At 38.8% G+C, this 12,973-nt stretch overlaps 1 protein-coding gene across 1 annotated transcript in view; it reads left to right on the top strand.

The window, feature by feature from the left end:
* The first annotated feature begins 9,272 nt into the window (after positions 1-9,272).
* The window catches only part of SH2D1A (SH2 domain containing 1A), a 33,088-nt gene continuing 29,387 nt past the window's right edge, over positions 9,273-12,973 (top strand). Inside the window, exon 1 of the mRNA XM_003931103.3 lies at positions 9,273-9,532. Coding sequence (XP_003931152.1) covers positions 9,396-9,532 — 137 coding nt within the window. The 5' untranslated portion in view covers positions 9,273-9,395. The remainder of the gene's footprint in view (positions 9,533-12,973) is intronic.

The following is a 12,973-nucleotide window of genomic DNA, read 5'->3' as shown; positions in this document are numbered from 1 at the left end:
GTCCCCTGTCCCCTATGCATAATCCTATCAGGGTGTTTAGGATTCTGGAAAAAGGCCAGGCTGTAGCCTGTCTGCTCACAAGACAAATGTTCCCTGAGGTGAAGGGGTGTGGAGGCCAGCTACCTGCTTGGTATGGGGACAGAGAACAAAAGTGACTTTGCCCCGCCAGCATTTTCACTTCCCTCAGAATCATAATTACTGGGAGGGCCTTGGTTACTTTGGAGGGGAACACTTCAGAGGAAGGGTTTAGGGATGTCAGACCCAAAACTAGAATTTCTGAATTGGAGGTGGGTTTTATGATACTCATGTGGGCTGATAGCTCCTTGGAATTTTGGGAAGATGGGGCACAGATGAGACTTGGGCATGTTTCAGCATAGTCCGTTTTCATATACCAGTAGGTCATTCCAGATTTCACTATAATTGTTTTTTTATGACTTCAAAAATGGACCCTGTTGTTCATTGGCATGCTTTTAGGCCTTTATGAAAACAGATTCACCCTGTGCATAGCTTTTATATATTTTAATATGATTACACAGTCTTTCAGGGTCAACCTTTTTCAAAACAATCTGAATCATTGAGGCTGTCAAATCACTGCTCTCTTCCAGGCTGCACACATGCAAGAAAAGGCAGCAGGTTTCTATGGCATAAACCTGGGCTTTGGAGTCAGAGAAAACTAAGTTACACTACATGATCTATTATTCACTAGCTGTGTGACTCCAAAGAATTTACTGAACGTCTCAGCCCCACAAGTGTTAGTTCCCTTTCGCTATCCTTCAGGTTCTTCTCTGGATGCTGTGGTCATAAGTGTAAGCGATTATTAATCATAGTAAGAGCTACTATTAGAGTGCTTACTATGTGTTAGATACTTTAAGCACATTGTCCCTTTTGATGACTATAAGGCAGGTGTCCCCAAACTACGGCCGAGGGCCGCATGCAGCCCACTGAGGCCATTTATCCGGCCCCCGCCGCACTTCAGGAAGGGGCACCTCTTTCATTGGTGGTCCGTGAGAGGAGCACAGTATGTGGCGGCCCTCCAACGGTCTGAGGGACAGTGAACTGGCCCCCTGTGTAAAAAGTTTGGGGACGTCTGCTATAAGGTATTACAGGTACCCATAGTAATAGTTTTCAAAGTGTATTCTACTGCCTCCGATTTAAAGGTATGGGAATACCCAAATTTGGGACTTAGTGAAGCCTGGCTTCAAAATGAAATTTTACTAGTTCCAGTGTCTGTACTCTCCATCATATCACATCACCTAACGTTTTACCCTTACTGAGGAATACATGTGCATTTTAACAGGGATCATAATACCTAAACCCAAAGAAATGACTGTGATGGAGGGACTTTGAGGTATAGTGGCAGTCTTGCAGTTGTGGCACTGCTCTTTTAGAATATCTCAAATTTTGGCTGGACATGATGGCTGAAGCCTGTAATCCCAGCACTTTGGGAGACTGAGGTGGGCAGATCACCTGAGGTCAGGAGTTCGAGGCAAGCCTGACCAATATGGTGAAACACTGTCTCTACTAAAAACATAAAAATTAGCCACGTGTAGTGGCATGTGCCTGTAGTCCCAGCTACTTGGGAGGCTGAGACAGGAGAATTGCTGGAACCCAGGAGCTAGAGGTTGCAGTGAGCTGAGATCACGCCACTGTACTCCAGCCTGGGTGACAGAGCGAGGCTTAGTCTCATTGAAAAAAAAAAAATCTCAAATTTTGGGATTTGTGACCACCTAGGCTGCCACTGAGTAGGGCCATTTATTATCTTAGTCACCAGGACTGCAAAATAAGGGCAATGATACGGGCAGTGGGCATGACTTGTGCTGATTCAGCAGACTGAACTTACGAAAAGTTTACATCTGAGTTTAATATTAGGATAGGACATGACTACTTACCTAAAATCTTTCTGAATATTCAATTTTAAGTGAATAAGGTGCCAGGCGTAAAAGTTCACTATACAGTATGAATATATATGTTTTTAATGAGGAAGGAGGAGAAAATGAGATTTCAAAAACTTCACACTCATGTTGCCAAATGGGGATCTTTTTAAAATTATGGTGCCAAATCTACAACAGAATGGCAAAGAAACACATAACATCCTTATACATGCTTTGTAAAGACTCAACACAGAATGGTAGCAGCTGCTTCTTATGTGGTACAGGCACTGCATAACACTCTTCAGTGGTTTCTTCACTTCTAGCATGTGATAGAGTAAGTGCATCCACTGGCACTAAAACTCATATACACTTAACGATACTCAACAGCCCTAGCCTGTGACCTTATGAGGTTGCTGTTGAACAGATTTTTCTCATTCTCTTTGCTGTTTATGTTTTGGTGTTTAAGAAAAGGGTTCAGAAATAGTGAAATGGACATAGGAAGTGTTGCTGCACTGGGTATTAATAACCCCAGGAGACCTAGTACAATATTTTGAGTACAACTTCCTATTTGGTTTGTTGTTAAAGGTACTCTCTTCAGTGGACTTAAGAATTACTCTAGTAGGTCAGATCCTGGCCCACCTAAGCTAACTTCTCTGGGGCATAAAGCAATTGTGGAAAAGCACCATATCATCCTGAGTGATAATTTTAAAGGTAAGCAATGCCACTAGAAGTCTCTAGCTTCTTTTATTACTTTATATATCAAGTAAACAGCATGTATTCAGGGCGGGATTGTTATAAGCTGGACAATATGCTTTACTCTGTGGAAGTGGTCTTTATTACCCTCAGTGACCTCATATTCTATTAGAATAAATAAGGTAAATATTCACCAAACAGTAGTTCTCAGTCTTTTCATCAATTGTTCCATCATATTTTTTCACTTGCAGATGCCAATTTTTAAAAGATTCTGCATGCATATCAAAGGACGTCAATTAATAAGAGATTACTCATTCATTTAAAATTAAGAAAGCCTATATAACTGTGAAGTTCTTTTATACAAAGTTGATATAATTCTAACCCAAAAGCAGCGACTTGCCATTTTTCATTTAGGATTTTGGTGAGGATTCAATGAATTCTATTGTTATTATTATTACTATTATTATAATTACATGTAGCCTAATCACAGGCAAATGGACCATTTTACTAGACCCTTTGTAATGCTGACAATACCTCAAAATCAATATTACCTTCTTAAAATTCTATGAACCTTGGGAACACAAGTTGGAACAACCTCTGTAGAAAGCTAGTAGTTTTAATACCTGTTAAATGCCAGTAAGTGCTAAAGGATTTTATAGGAGTGCAGTATGTACCATTTCGGGTTCCAAAGCTTCTGTGATAGCCAGATGGTTCTGAATTGTGTACGCAGTCTACAAAAAAGTTGCTAGGAAAATTGACTTTGTTTTACTTCAAAATAATATGTGGTATTACAGCTTCACTTGAGACACTTTCCAGCCCTTTGTTGCTTGTGTCTATATCTACGATTTTAGATTTTACTCTTTATTCTGCAGTACATTGTAAAAATAATTGCACACAAGGCAGAAATCTGTGATTACTTTTGTGGTAGACAGCATTAAACCATATCCTGGTGTTTATAAAAGGATGACAAAGAGCTCTCTGAGGGTTTTGTCTGTAAGTAAAAGTTTTAGGTGATTTAATCTCATTTATTTTTTGCTTGATATATGTATTTATTTTGATAATTTCAGTGAACCATATTGGTTCTAGGAAGGAAAAAGATTGAACAAGTATTGAAAATTTCATACCTTTACCACTACAATTCCTGATATTGTCTAGACAGTTTTGAAACTTCAGAACATTTATGACTTGCTTTGTAAAAGACTCATAGTATTGAACTCCCTGCTGATCAATGATTCTAGCATTTTTTCATGAAATATTTATTACTGAGAAGGAAAAGCAAAATAATGTCAATGTTGCATATGTAACTATAAAATGCATTTAGAAATCTACCACTAGCCATTTTGTTTGCTGGGTTATAATATTTCATTTGTATTTATAAAACTGCTTAGGAAAATGTTTATAGTTCATTTCATTCCTTTCCTTCGCCAAATTTTGGTATTTGTGATGTATAGATCAAAGTGGTCATCTGTGTTTGAAAACATCAGAGGTTTCTTTAAAAATGTTCAGGCAACAATATATAGACAAATTAATGGTCTCTTGGACTTTAATCTTTTCGATTAAAGCTCCAGTGGTGGAATTTTATTCTTGAGCTTTCAAGAAAGAGAACATATTTTTTTAGATGAAGAGCTGCAGCCTCATTTACAAAGAAGTAATATTTTCTTCTGCTGATAGTATACCCTGAGGGCCCCCACCCAGGGTAAAGAGGCAGAAAGAAGATTCTGTCATGATCCAAAAGTAGCTGGTTGATGAGCCCAAAAGAAGTACATGACGATTTGTTTGTCTATCAGGTGCCAAGGTGTGGGATGTGAAGAGCTGTTTCTATAAACCAAAATGAGGCAGACCACAGGGTAGACATTGGTAAGTCATGAATGTGAAAGAAGTCAGTGTCAGAAATAATATACTTCTTGAGGCAAATTAGAAGCCATACTCTCTGCAGAGGGTTCTCTCTATAAAGGGAAAGAAGAGGGGGAAAGGAAGGGAGCTAATTAGGTGCTAGGTACTCTTTTAGGTTCTGGGTGTGCTAAGAGGAATTTGACATCATCCCTGTCTTCTGGGAGTTCACAGGCTAGTAGGAAAAAACAATCTTGTGCATCTGTTAGGCTCCAGACACATTGCATATGCCATCACGTTTATCTTCATGGAAAAGATAAAAACTAGTGAGAAGTGGCCTTCATCTGGTGTAGAAAAGGTTCAAAAAGGAGAATGCGGTGATAAGACCTTAACTGTGTATACAGGTCTTCCCAGGAGAGAAAATATGCAGATCACTTTAAAAATAAAACAAAACAAAACCAACCAACCCCAGACTACTCAGTGTTTTGTTACTTTGGATGGATGAGCTTATGATCCTGATTCCAGACCCGTAAACCCAGGAAACAAACCTGGACTCTGAAGACCCTTCCAAGACATAGTAAATAAAGAGACCAAGACTAAAATAGTATATCCGATTGGATAAGACATATAGTTATATATAGATATGCTATGAGTCAGGGCATGGGACCAGTTGACACTTGAAATGTAAGAAGAATATTCTAGAAGTCCAGATTACAGTTACTAGATAGGAGACTGAAGCCTGAGCAATCCAGTGCAGTGACCTCAGAATTAATGTTGGGAGGCAGAGGAGGATAGTGGTGAAGTGCACAGGATCTGCAGTCAGTAGTCTATGTTCTTATCTTGGGCTTGACATTGACCAGTTGTGCCACCTTGAACAGGCTACCTAGGCTCTCTGAGTTTCAGTTTCTTTGTTGGTAAAATGGAAAAATAATAGTATTTGCTCCACAGGGTTGTTGATAGAAATAAATGAGATAATACGTTCAAAGTGCTTAGCAGGATGCCTGGAATGTAGTATGCAGTTAACAAAATATTTGCTGTTGCTATTATTCCGAGAATGAAACCTCAGAAGCAGGCAGAGTTTCAGATAGAATGAAGGAACTTCCTTTGAGTCGTGAAGGAGGCAAAATTAGTGCAATTAAAAAAAAACCCTGTACATAGCGGACAGATAAAAAACCTTGCTATCTCGAATAGATTGTGCAGGTTAGAATATAAGTTGAATTAGATATGCCACTACTATGTCCCTAGAGCCCCATCCTTTCCTCTATCACAGCTCTTGTTAAGTGAGTTATAATTGTCTGCTTGTCTGTCTTCTTCACTAGACTATGAGCTACTTAGGGGCAGATACTGTACTTTTCTGTAACCTAAGTACCTGCCATAATGTCTGGCATATGGTAGATGCTTGCTCATAAGTATTGGTTTAGAGAATAAAAATATTTAAGAGAGGCTTAAATAAACACACACAACAACCTGCCTTTGGCTTCTCACTTAAAAAGCACATTTAGAAAGATTGCCCTCATAGGTAAACCCAGAGATGATCAAAAGGAGGTGTTCTTTTTTTTTTTTTTTAAGTTTTTTTCTTTAATCATTTTTGTAAAGGAAGTGAATTTTAGTAAGTGCTAAGAGAATGTGTAAACCCACCACAGGTAGCACTATCATAACACTGCCACAGGAGAATTCACACCTTATAGATGAGCTAGTGGAAGAACAAAGTTAGTTCTGAAAGGTCAGAGAAAAAGATTTTGAAATGTCAGAGCCACTCTATAAAACTGACCACCCTTGGCATCCTTCTTTTAATCTACCTGGGTTTGAGAATAGCCTAGGGCATTCGAAATGAAGGCAATTAGCACCTCCGACAGGGCATCCACATGCAAAATTCTGTCACCTCTCAGAGACCTCAGGAGTTGACAAGTTTGGATAAGAAGATACTTTCCACCTTGGCTAGCAGTTATTCTAAACTTTGAATGCTTTTATATTTGATTTAAATGGCATCTATATTCTAAAAGGTTGTAATTGTGAAGCTCTCTTCCTCCATTCTATGATTTTTTTCCCTTAGGTTATTATAAAATGCCAAGAATGAATATATTTCCTTTATTGAGGGAGATTGAGGAAACAGGTTTTGCTTCTTGTACACAACTAAGTTCAATTCATTTCCCCTCTGTTTCTCTCTAAAGCATGTTTAGCTTTTGTTTAGAGAACAGAATGTTAAAGCTAGACGTGACCTTAGGAGTTATCTGGTTCAATTCCATTTGACAGACGGAGAAAATGAGACTCAGAGAGAAGAAATGATTTAGTGGCAAAACATGGTGTATATTTCGACTCTCCTGACTACTGGACTACTCCTTCCGGTTCATCTTGCCATTTCAAAGAAGACCATAGGCATGTAGAATCAATTTGTGTGTGTGTGTGTGTGTGTGTGTGTGTGTGTGTGAAAAAGAGAATTTCAGTTTTTTTCTTTCATTGAGAGCGTTAATTTCATTCATTCATTCACACAACAAAATGTAGTATCTACTACTTGCCAGACACAGGATACAGTGGTGAGCAAAGTACACAAAATCCCTCCATCATGGACCTTATATTCTAATGCGGGAGACAGATAGTAAACAAATAATTCTGCTCCTAAGTGGTTTATACTTGTACTTGGGGCCCATTCTTCCTAGCTCTTTCTCTATTGGTGCCTCTACTATCTCCATTGCTCCCCTCTTTCATTTTCTCCCCTCTCGTCTTGTGTGTATGGGGAGAGAGAAGGAAGAGAGTAATTTCAATTTTTCTTTTCTCTATACTTCAAGCTCAGTGTGAAGTTCTGAATTTGGTAAAGTCAGGTTTAGTAGGGTGTAGCATTAGAGTGAAGATGTCAGTATTTTTCATCAACACTGCACTAGTGGGCTGGCTCAGCTGTCAGCTTGCTTATAAGATGACAATGAGGTACTGGATATGAGAGTTGTACTATTGCCTTATAATTTATCAGTTTTTAATGCAATTTTAGTTGTGCTGAACCCCATCATACCTGACTATTTTGACAGGTATGCTATTTTAGCAACTTGGAACAAAACAGAGAAAGAAAAGAAGAATGCATGGTACACTTGTGCTGTCAGATCCAGGTTGCTTTGTTCCTAAGTTTATGGATGACTTGTTCAGAGTTGTTAAGAGACAAAAAAAGGTTAGGTTTTGTTTTTACTTATGTGACACTGAATGTTCTCACAGTTCATCTCACAGGTTGGCAGTTGCTCATATGCACCAATATAAGGGGATCCCTTCCCCATCTCCTCTTTTCTATTTGAAATGCCACCATTTTGATTAATTCCTCTGGGCTTACCATTTGCCTGCTCAAAATATGGTGAGTCCAGGGTGGACAACTTTCAAATCCTTAATGTTGGAGTATGCATTCACATATCAGATTCTCCCTTGATCCAAAGCATGAAAAGGGGTAAGAAGTAGAGTTGGTCAAAAACATGTGAGAAAGGAAGATGATAAGATAATATCAGCCCAATTCTCCAGAGCCATCCCCATTATCACCTTGAATGTTTTTTTTTTTTTTTTTTTTTTTTTAATCTTAATGCTGAAAATGACTGTAGGAGATTTATGTTTATACATTGCATTCTAAGGCTGGGCACTCTTCAATCAAGAAGAAAAGTTGCTACCAGCTACCACTGAAATCTTAGAGGATTTTTCTTAACCCTAGTAGATGAAGAGCAAATATCTGCCTTTGGTGCAAGTCAGCTCTGTACATGCAATCCTTTGGTAAAAGACCTGTGAGGAATTAAGTATTGTTCTCCCTATCAATCTTCCAGCATTGCCATATTCTCAAAGAGCTGCACACTGAAGTTGCAGAGAGCATATAATAGATGACATAGCTTCAGCTATTTTAATTCCAATTTTAAAAGTACTTTACATAATCTAAAGGTACATGTATAAGACCAGCTTCAGCAATAAATTCTTACTCTAGTGAAAATGCAAGAAGTTTTAGGGAAATATTACCTAGCACATTTTGAAATAGAAGCAATGCTTTATTTCAGAGAAGAAAATGAAGGTTGAAAGGTTTTAAAATATTAAAGACAGTTTAGCCTCAGTCGAAGAAATAACATTTTCTAGAAACAACAGACAATAAAAGTTACAACAAAATTATCAACGCTTGCAAATGATTTAAAACAGATTTTTTGGACAAAATCTGAAAGGTGGGCCTTATACACCAAAGGACACATACAAATCTGCATAAACACAAATCACCAGTTAAATGTTACATTGTCTCGTCTAAAGCCCATCAAGTAGATAAATCTGGAACATCTTTGGATGTGCATTGTGACTTTTGTGTCTCAACTAGCACTTTGGGACCTTGGACAAGGTAGAAGGAAGACGGAGAAAAAGAACTTGCCCTAAGTTCACTGTTCATCTACTATGTCTGATTCTATAGGAGTTTTCATGGCTATGTTCAGTAATGATTGCATAATGACAGTACTGATAAAACTATTAGTGTTTTGTTCTCAGAGCTTTTGGTCCTTTCATTCTGTCAGTATGTTTCTGCCCTATATGATGGGTCCACATACCGACAGAGACATGTATAACTTGCCTCTATCATCAACTCCTTACCAGCTAGTTGAGCTAAGTTATTCCTGGTGGCCTCTGAGTAATCTGCAAGAACAGAAGCATTACTAAGCATCCTTGTCTGCGCGCAAGGGTGTGTGTTTGCAGTACAGCTCAAATCTTGCAAAATCCTTCTTCCCATTTTCCTCCCCTCTGTAAGAACCCTGTGTTGGGGGGCAGGAGATGGAAGCCCTTGGCAAACTCGATTAAACCAAGCTACTGAATTGCTGAGCTGGTTTTAATTGAAGTGTGAGAAGGAGGTTTAAGGCAAGTAGACAACATCCTGTTGTTTGGGTGCTTCTCTCTTTTTTGCACATCTGGCTGAACTGGGAGTCAGGTGGTTGGTTTGTGCCTGGCTGCAGTAGCAGTGGCATCTCCCTTGTACAATCCTCCTCCTCGGCCCGCCCGAGAGTCCAGCAGGCCATGGATGCAGTGGCTGTGTATCATGGCAAAATCAGCAGGGAGACTGGTGAGAAGCTCCTGCTTGCCACTGGGCTGGATGGCAGCTATTTGCTGAGGGACAGCGAGAGCGTGCCAGGCGTGTACTGCCTCTGTGTGCTGTGAGTATTATGTAGCAGGCAGGGGCCTGCTGAGCATGTGGATGGTGGGCACTGGCAGCTGAAGCCAGGGTGGAGGCTGAGGCGGGCAAGGGCGGCGGCGTTAGCAGCTTGCTGAGGCCTCCTTCATGGCCCACCCTCAAGTCTAGTCCAGGGCCGTGAAGGAACACACTTTCGCCTGAGTCCCTCATTGAGGATTTCATTCCCTGGGCCTCCTGCTCTCCAGAAGGTCCTCACCAGGGCCTTTTGGGGCAGCTGCAGAGAATGCCTTTTAGGGTGGTCTAAAGTTTACCTTTGGTCCAAGAAGGACCCAGGCTCCCAACTTCCGTTTTAACTCCTATCGGGTGGCTCCTTACTCTAGTTCTCTTTAAATGACTTTTGAAGTGTCTCTCAAAGAAATAACATGACATTCAGAGAGAGGAGGCAGATTAAGAAACAGTCAATTACTTTAAGAATGCAATGCCAGTTAGGTCGAGATGCTGAGAGAGGAGGGGGATGTGTGAGAGTAAAATCATCTCTCTGGATCTGCTGATGTAGCATTCTTTAGAAAAGTAGTGTCTGTGGGGGGTGGGGCAGGGGATTTCAGAAATAGGATCCTTCTTGATAAACATTAGGACTTACAGTAGTCTTAAAGGGAATGGAGGGAAAACACCCTTGTTATGATTCAGCTTTGCCCTTTGCCTAGGCATGTCTCAGTCTAAGGCTTCATTTTGAATCAAATTCACCTGCGTCTTTGCTCCAGAGTTCCAGAATCAGGCAGATCTGAGGTACAGTCCTGTGCTAGTCAGATGTTAGTCTTGTGACTTGGGCAAATTAACCTCTCAGTCCCCCAGTTTTCTTATCCATTGAATAATACCAAAGATATATTATTATTATATCTTCTCTTTTCAGTTGATTTCTTTTAGGAATCATGGGGGCATTTCTAAGGAAGTACCTAGCTAGCTCAAGCATTATTGTCAGCAGAATAAAAAAATCCATGAAAACAACAACCCTGCATAGTAGGTTTTAGACAGAAACCAAATGAGGTTAAACGCTTGGTAGTAAGTTCAGCATCTGATGATACACTACAAGAGTTTGAAATACCTTATGGGTCAGTGAAGAAAGATTATCCTGATGCTGGCGTTAGAGGATTTTCACTGTATATTGGTTTTTAAAAATGGTCAATTCAAGCCTTGTTTGTGGCAACTTTCCTATCATGCTCTAAATACATTTTTCATAAAGACTTCAAGAGAAATACATGGAAGCTATTGATTGTCTTGGGCTTGAATCTTTATGTTTTGCTTATATCGTTATTGTTTCCATGTGGAACCTAGGGAAGGGCAAAGAAAACCAGCTAGGATTCTTAGGCTCTTTTCTCATTGAAAGAAGGTGGAGTGAGTGGGTGGGTGAAAGGTACTGCTTTAGGGAAGCTGACAAAGGAGATAACATGCTCCTTAACCCGAAGGTGAAAAAGAAAGTACAAAACAAGTCTGGGCAGCGGAGGGACAACAGGGTACAGTGAGAGTCAAGGTACATCTAAGGCTTAAGCCTCACTGGGCTCCTGGCCATTTCTCAAGCTCCTAAAAAATGCCCCCACTTAGGATTTCTGCGCTTATTGTTCCTTCTGCCAAAAATACCTTTAGTTCACATGCTTGTTCAACTGTCTCCTCCCTCAGAGAGGACTTGCTTGACCAACTATCTAGAACAACTGCTCTCTCCCTGTCCCTGATACACTCACGCCATCTCTACTTTTCTTCAAAGAGCTTTAAACTATCTGATAACTTGCTTACTTATCTACTTATTGCTGGACTCTCCTGCAAAAATATAATCTCCATGAGGGCGGAGACATTGTCTCCATCACCAGGAACACAGGAACACATAATAGGCACTCAGCAAATATTTTTGAATCAACAAACTGTCAAGGCAAATTCTGTTCTTTACTGTAAGAAACTGAATGGACATCGAGGGGTTAGGGTGTGCACTCTGGGAAAGTCACTCAAATTCTCTGGGTCTCAGTTTCCATATTTATAAAACAGGAATAGTATTGTGTATCTTACCTTCTGCAAAAGATTGCCTTCAGTACAATATGTAAGACAGAAGGACAACTTTAGCCTTTTGCCTGTGTAGACCAGAACCACATAAGGAATTAACTTAGGCAGATGAGAAATTCTCAAGCATTTAAGTTTTTGTCCAAAGTGAATCTTGCATAAATGCAGTTTTTATGACCCTTAGTTCTCCATGAAAACCTCCTTGTAAAGTAGTGGAAAATACTGAGCAAATTGGGAGTTCCGTTATGGTATCTTTCAAATGGTACACTGGGGCCTCAAAGTCTTATGAGACTGTTAGAGTGACAGCCAGAATGTGCTGCAGAGGGAAGATATTACATTGCCTTTTACCAGAGTTTCTCAAGGTTTTTGAGTTGAGAGTCCTTTTTAATAAACATAAACATTTCATTTCCTCATTTTGGTGCTACACTGTAATGACAAAATCAAATTTTGTTTTGAAATAAACCATGTACTCATTTTAAAACAAAACACTTATGATATGCAGTCGAAATAACAATATAAGTGGTGTCATATGCACATAGACAACAAGGTATAGCTGATAAACATGCATTGATTGTAGGGTTTACTCAGAATGGTTTCTAATTTTTTTGTGTACTCCTATTAACCAAGAAGATTTAACTGAGCTTTTATATTTTATATAAATTTAATAAATTAATAAATTAAATTGAAATTTAATTTGAGTTTTTATATTTTTATTGTAGAGATAACACATTTCATATGTCTTTCAAACTGTTCTTTAAACTGTACTTTCAAACGATGCTTGCCCCTTTCCCCAGTTCTGAACCTCCTACTCATGGCTTTCAGATATGGACTTTTCTTCTGTTCTGATTTAGAAAATTGAAAATTGAACTCCTTCATAAAGGACTAAAGGAGTTAGTTTTCCCTTTATAGGCTTGCTTATCTTTATTTTAAGTGATGTTTTTCTTTCAATTACTTTCTCTAAATAAATATAGATTTTTGTATAAGTCTATTAAAAGTAGTCTCTTAGACCTATTCATTATAGAAAATTAGAAAAATATAGGTAATAGAAATTAGGGAAAACCATCTATAGTTTTATAACCTAAAGACAGCTATTATTAAAAAATAAAGTGAATTTTCTTCTATATTTTAATAAGACGAATTTCTTTTTGAACATGTGTGCTCTTATAATTGTATTCTGCCACATTTTCCATTTCCCACTTAACATGAAAAAAGTACACTCATATATAATGTTCTTAGAAATGACTTTAAGATGTTATTTTTGATGGCTGCATGGTAGGCCAGCCAGCTAGCAAAAAATAATACCATATCTTGCTTAACCAGTCACCTACTTTTAGACATTTGAATCATTCCATATTTTTGTTATTATAAATTCCATCAGGATTCATATTTCAGTACATTAAAGTTTCCTTGTATTTAT

This window comes from Saimiri boliviensis, chromosome X (assembly GCF_048565385.1).
Source record: "Saimiri boliviensis isolate mSaiBol1 chromosome X, mSaiBol1.pri, whole genome shotgun sequence".
Taxonomy (NCBI): Eukaryota; Metazoa; Chordata; class Mammalia; order Primates; family Cebidae; genus Saimiri; species Saimiri boliviensis.
The sequence above is the reverse complement of the archived record's forward strand: the minus strand, read 5'-3'. Positions and strand labels throughout refer to the sequence as shown.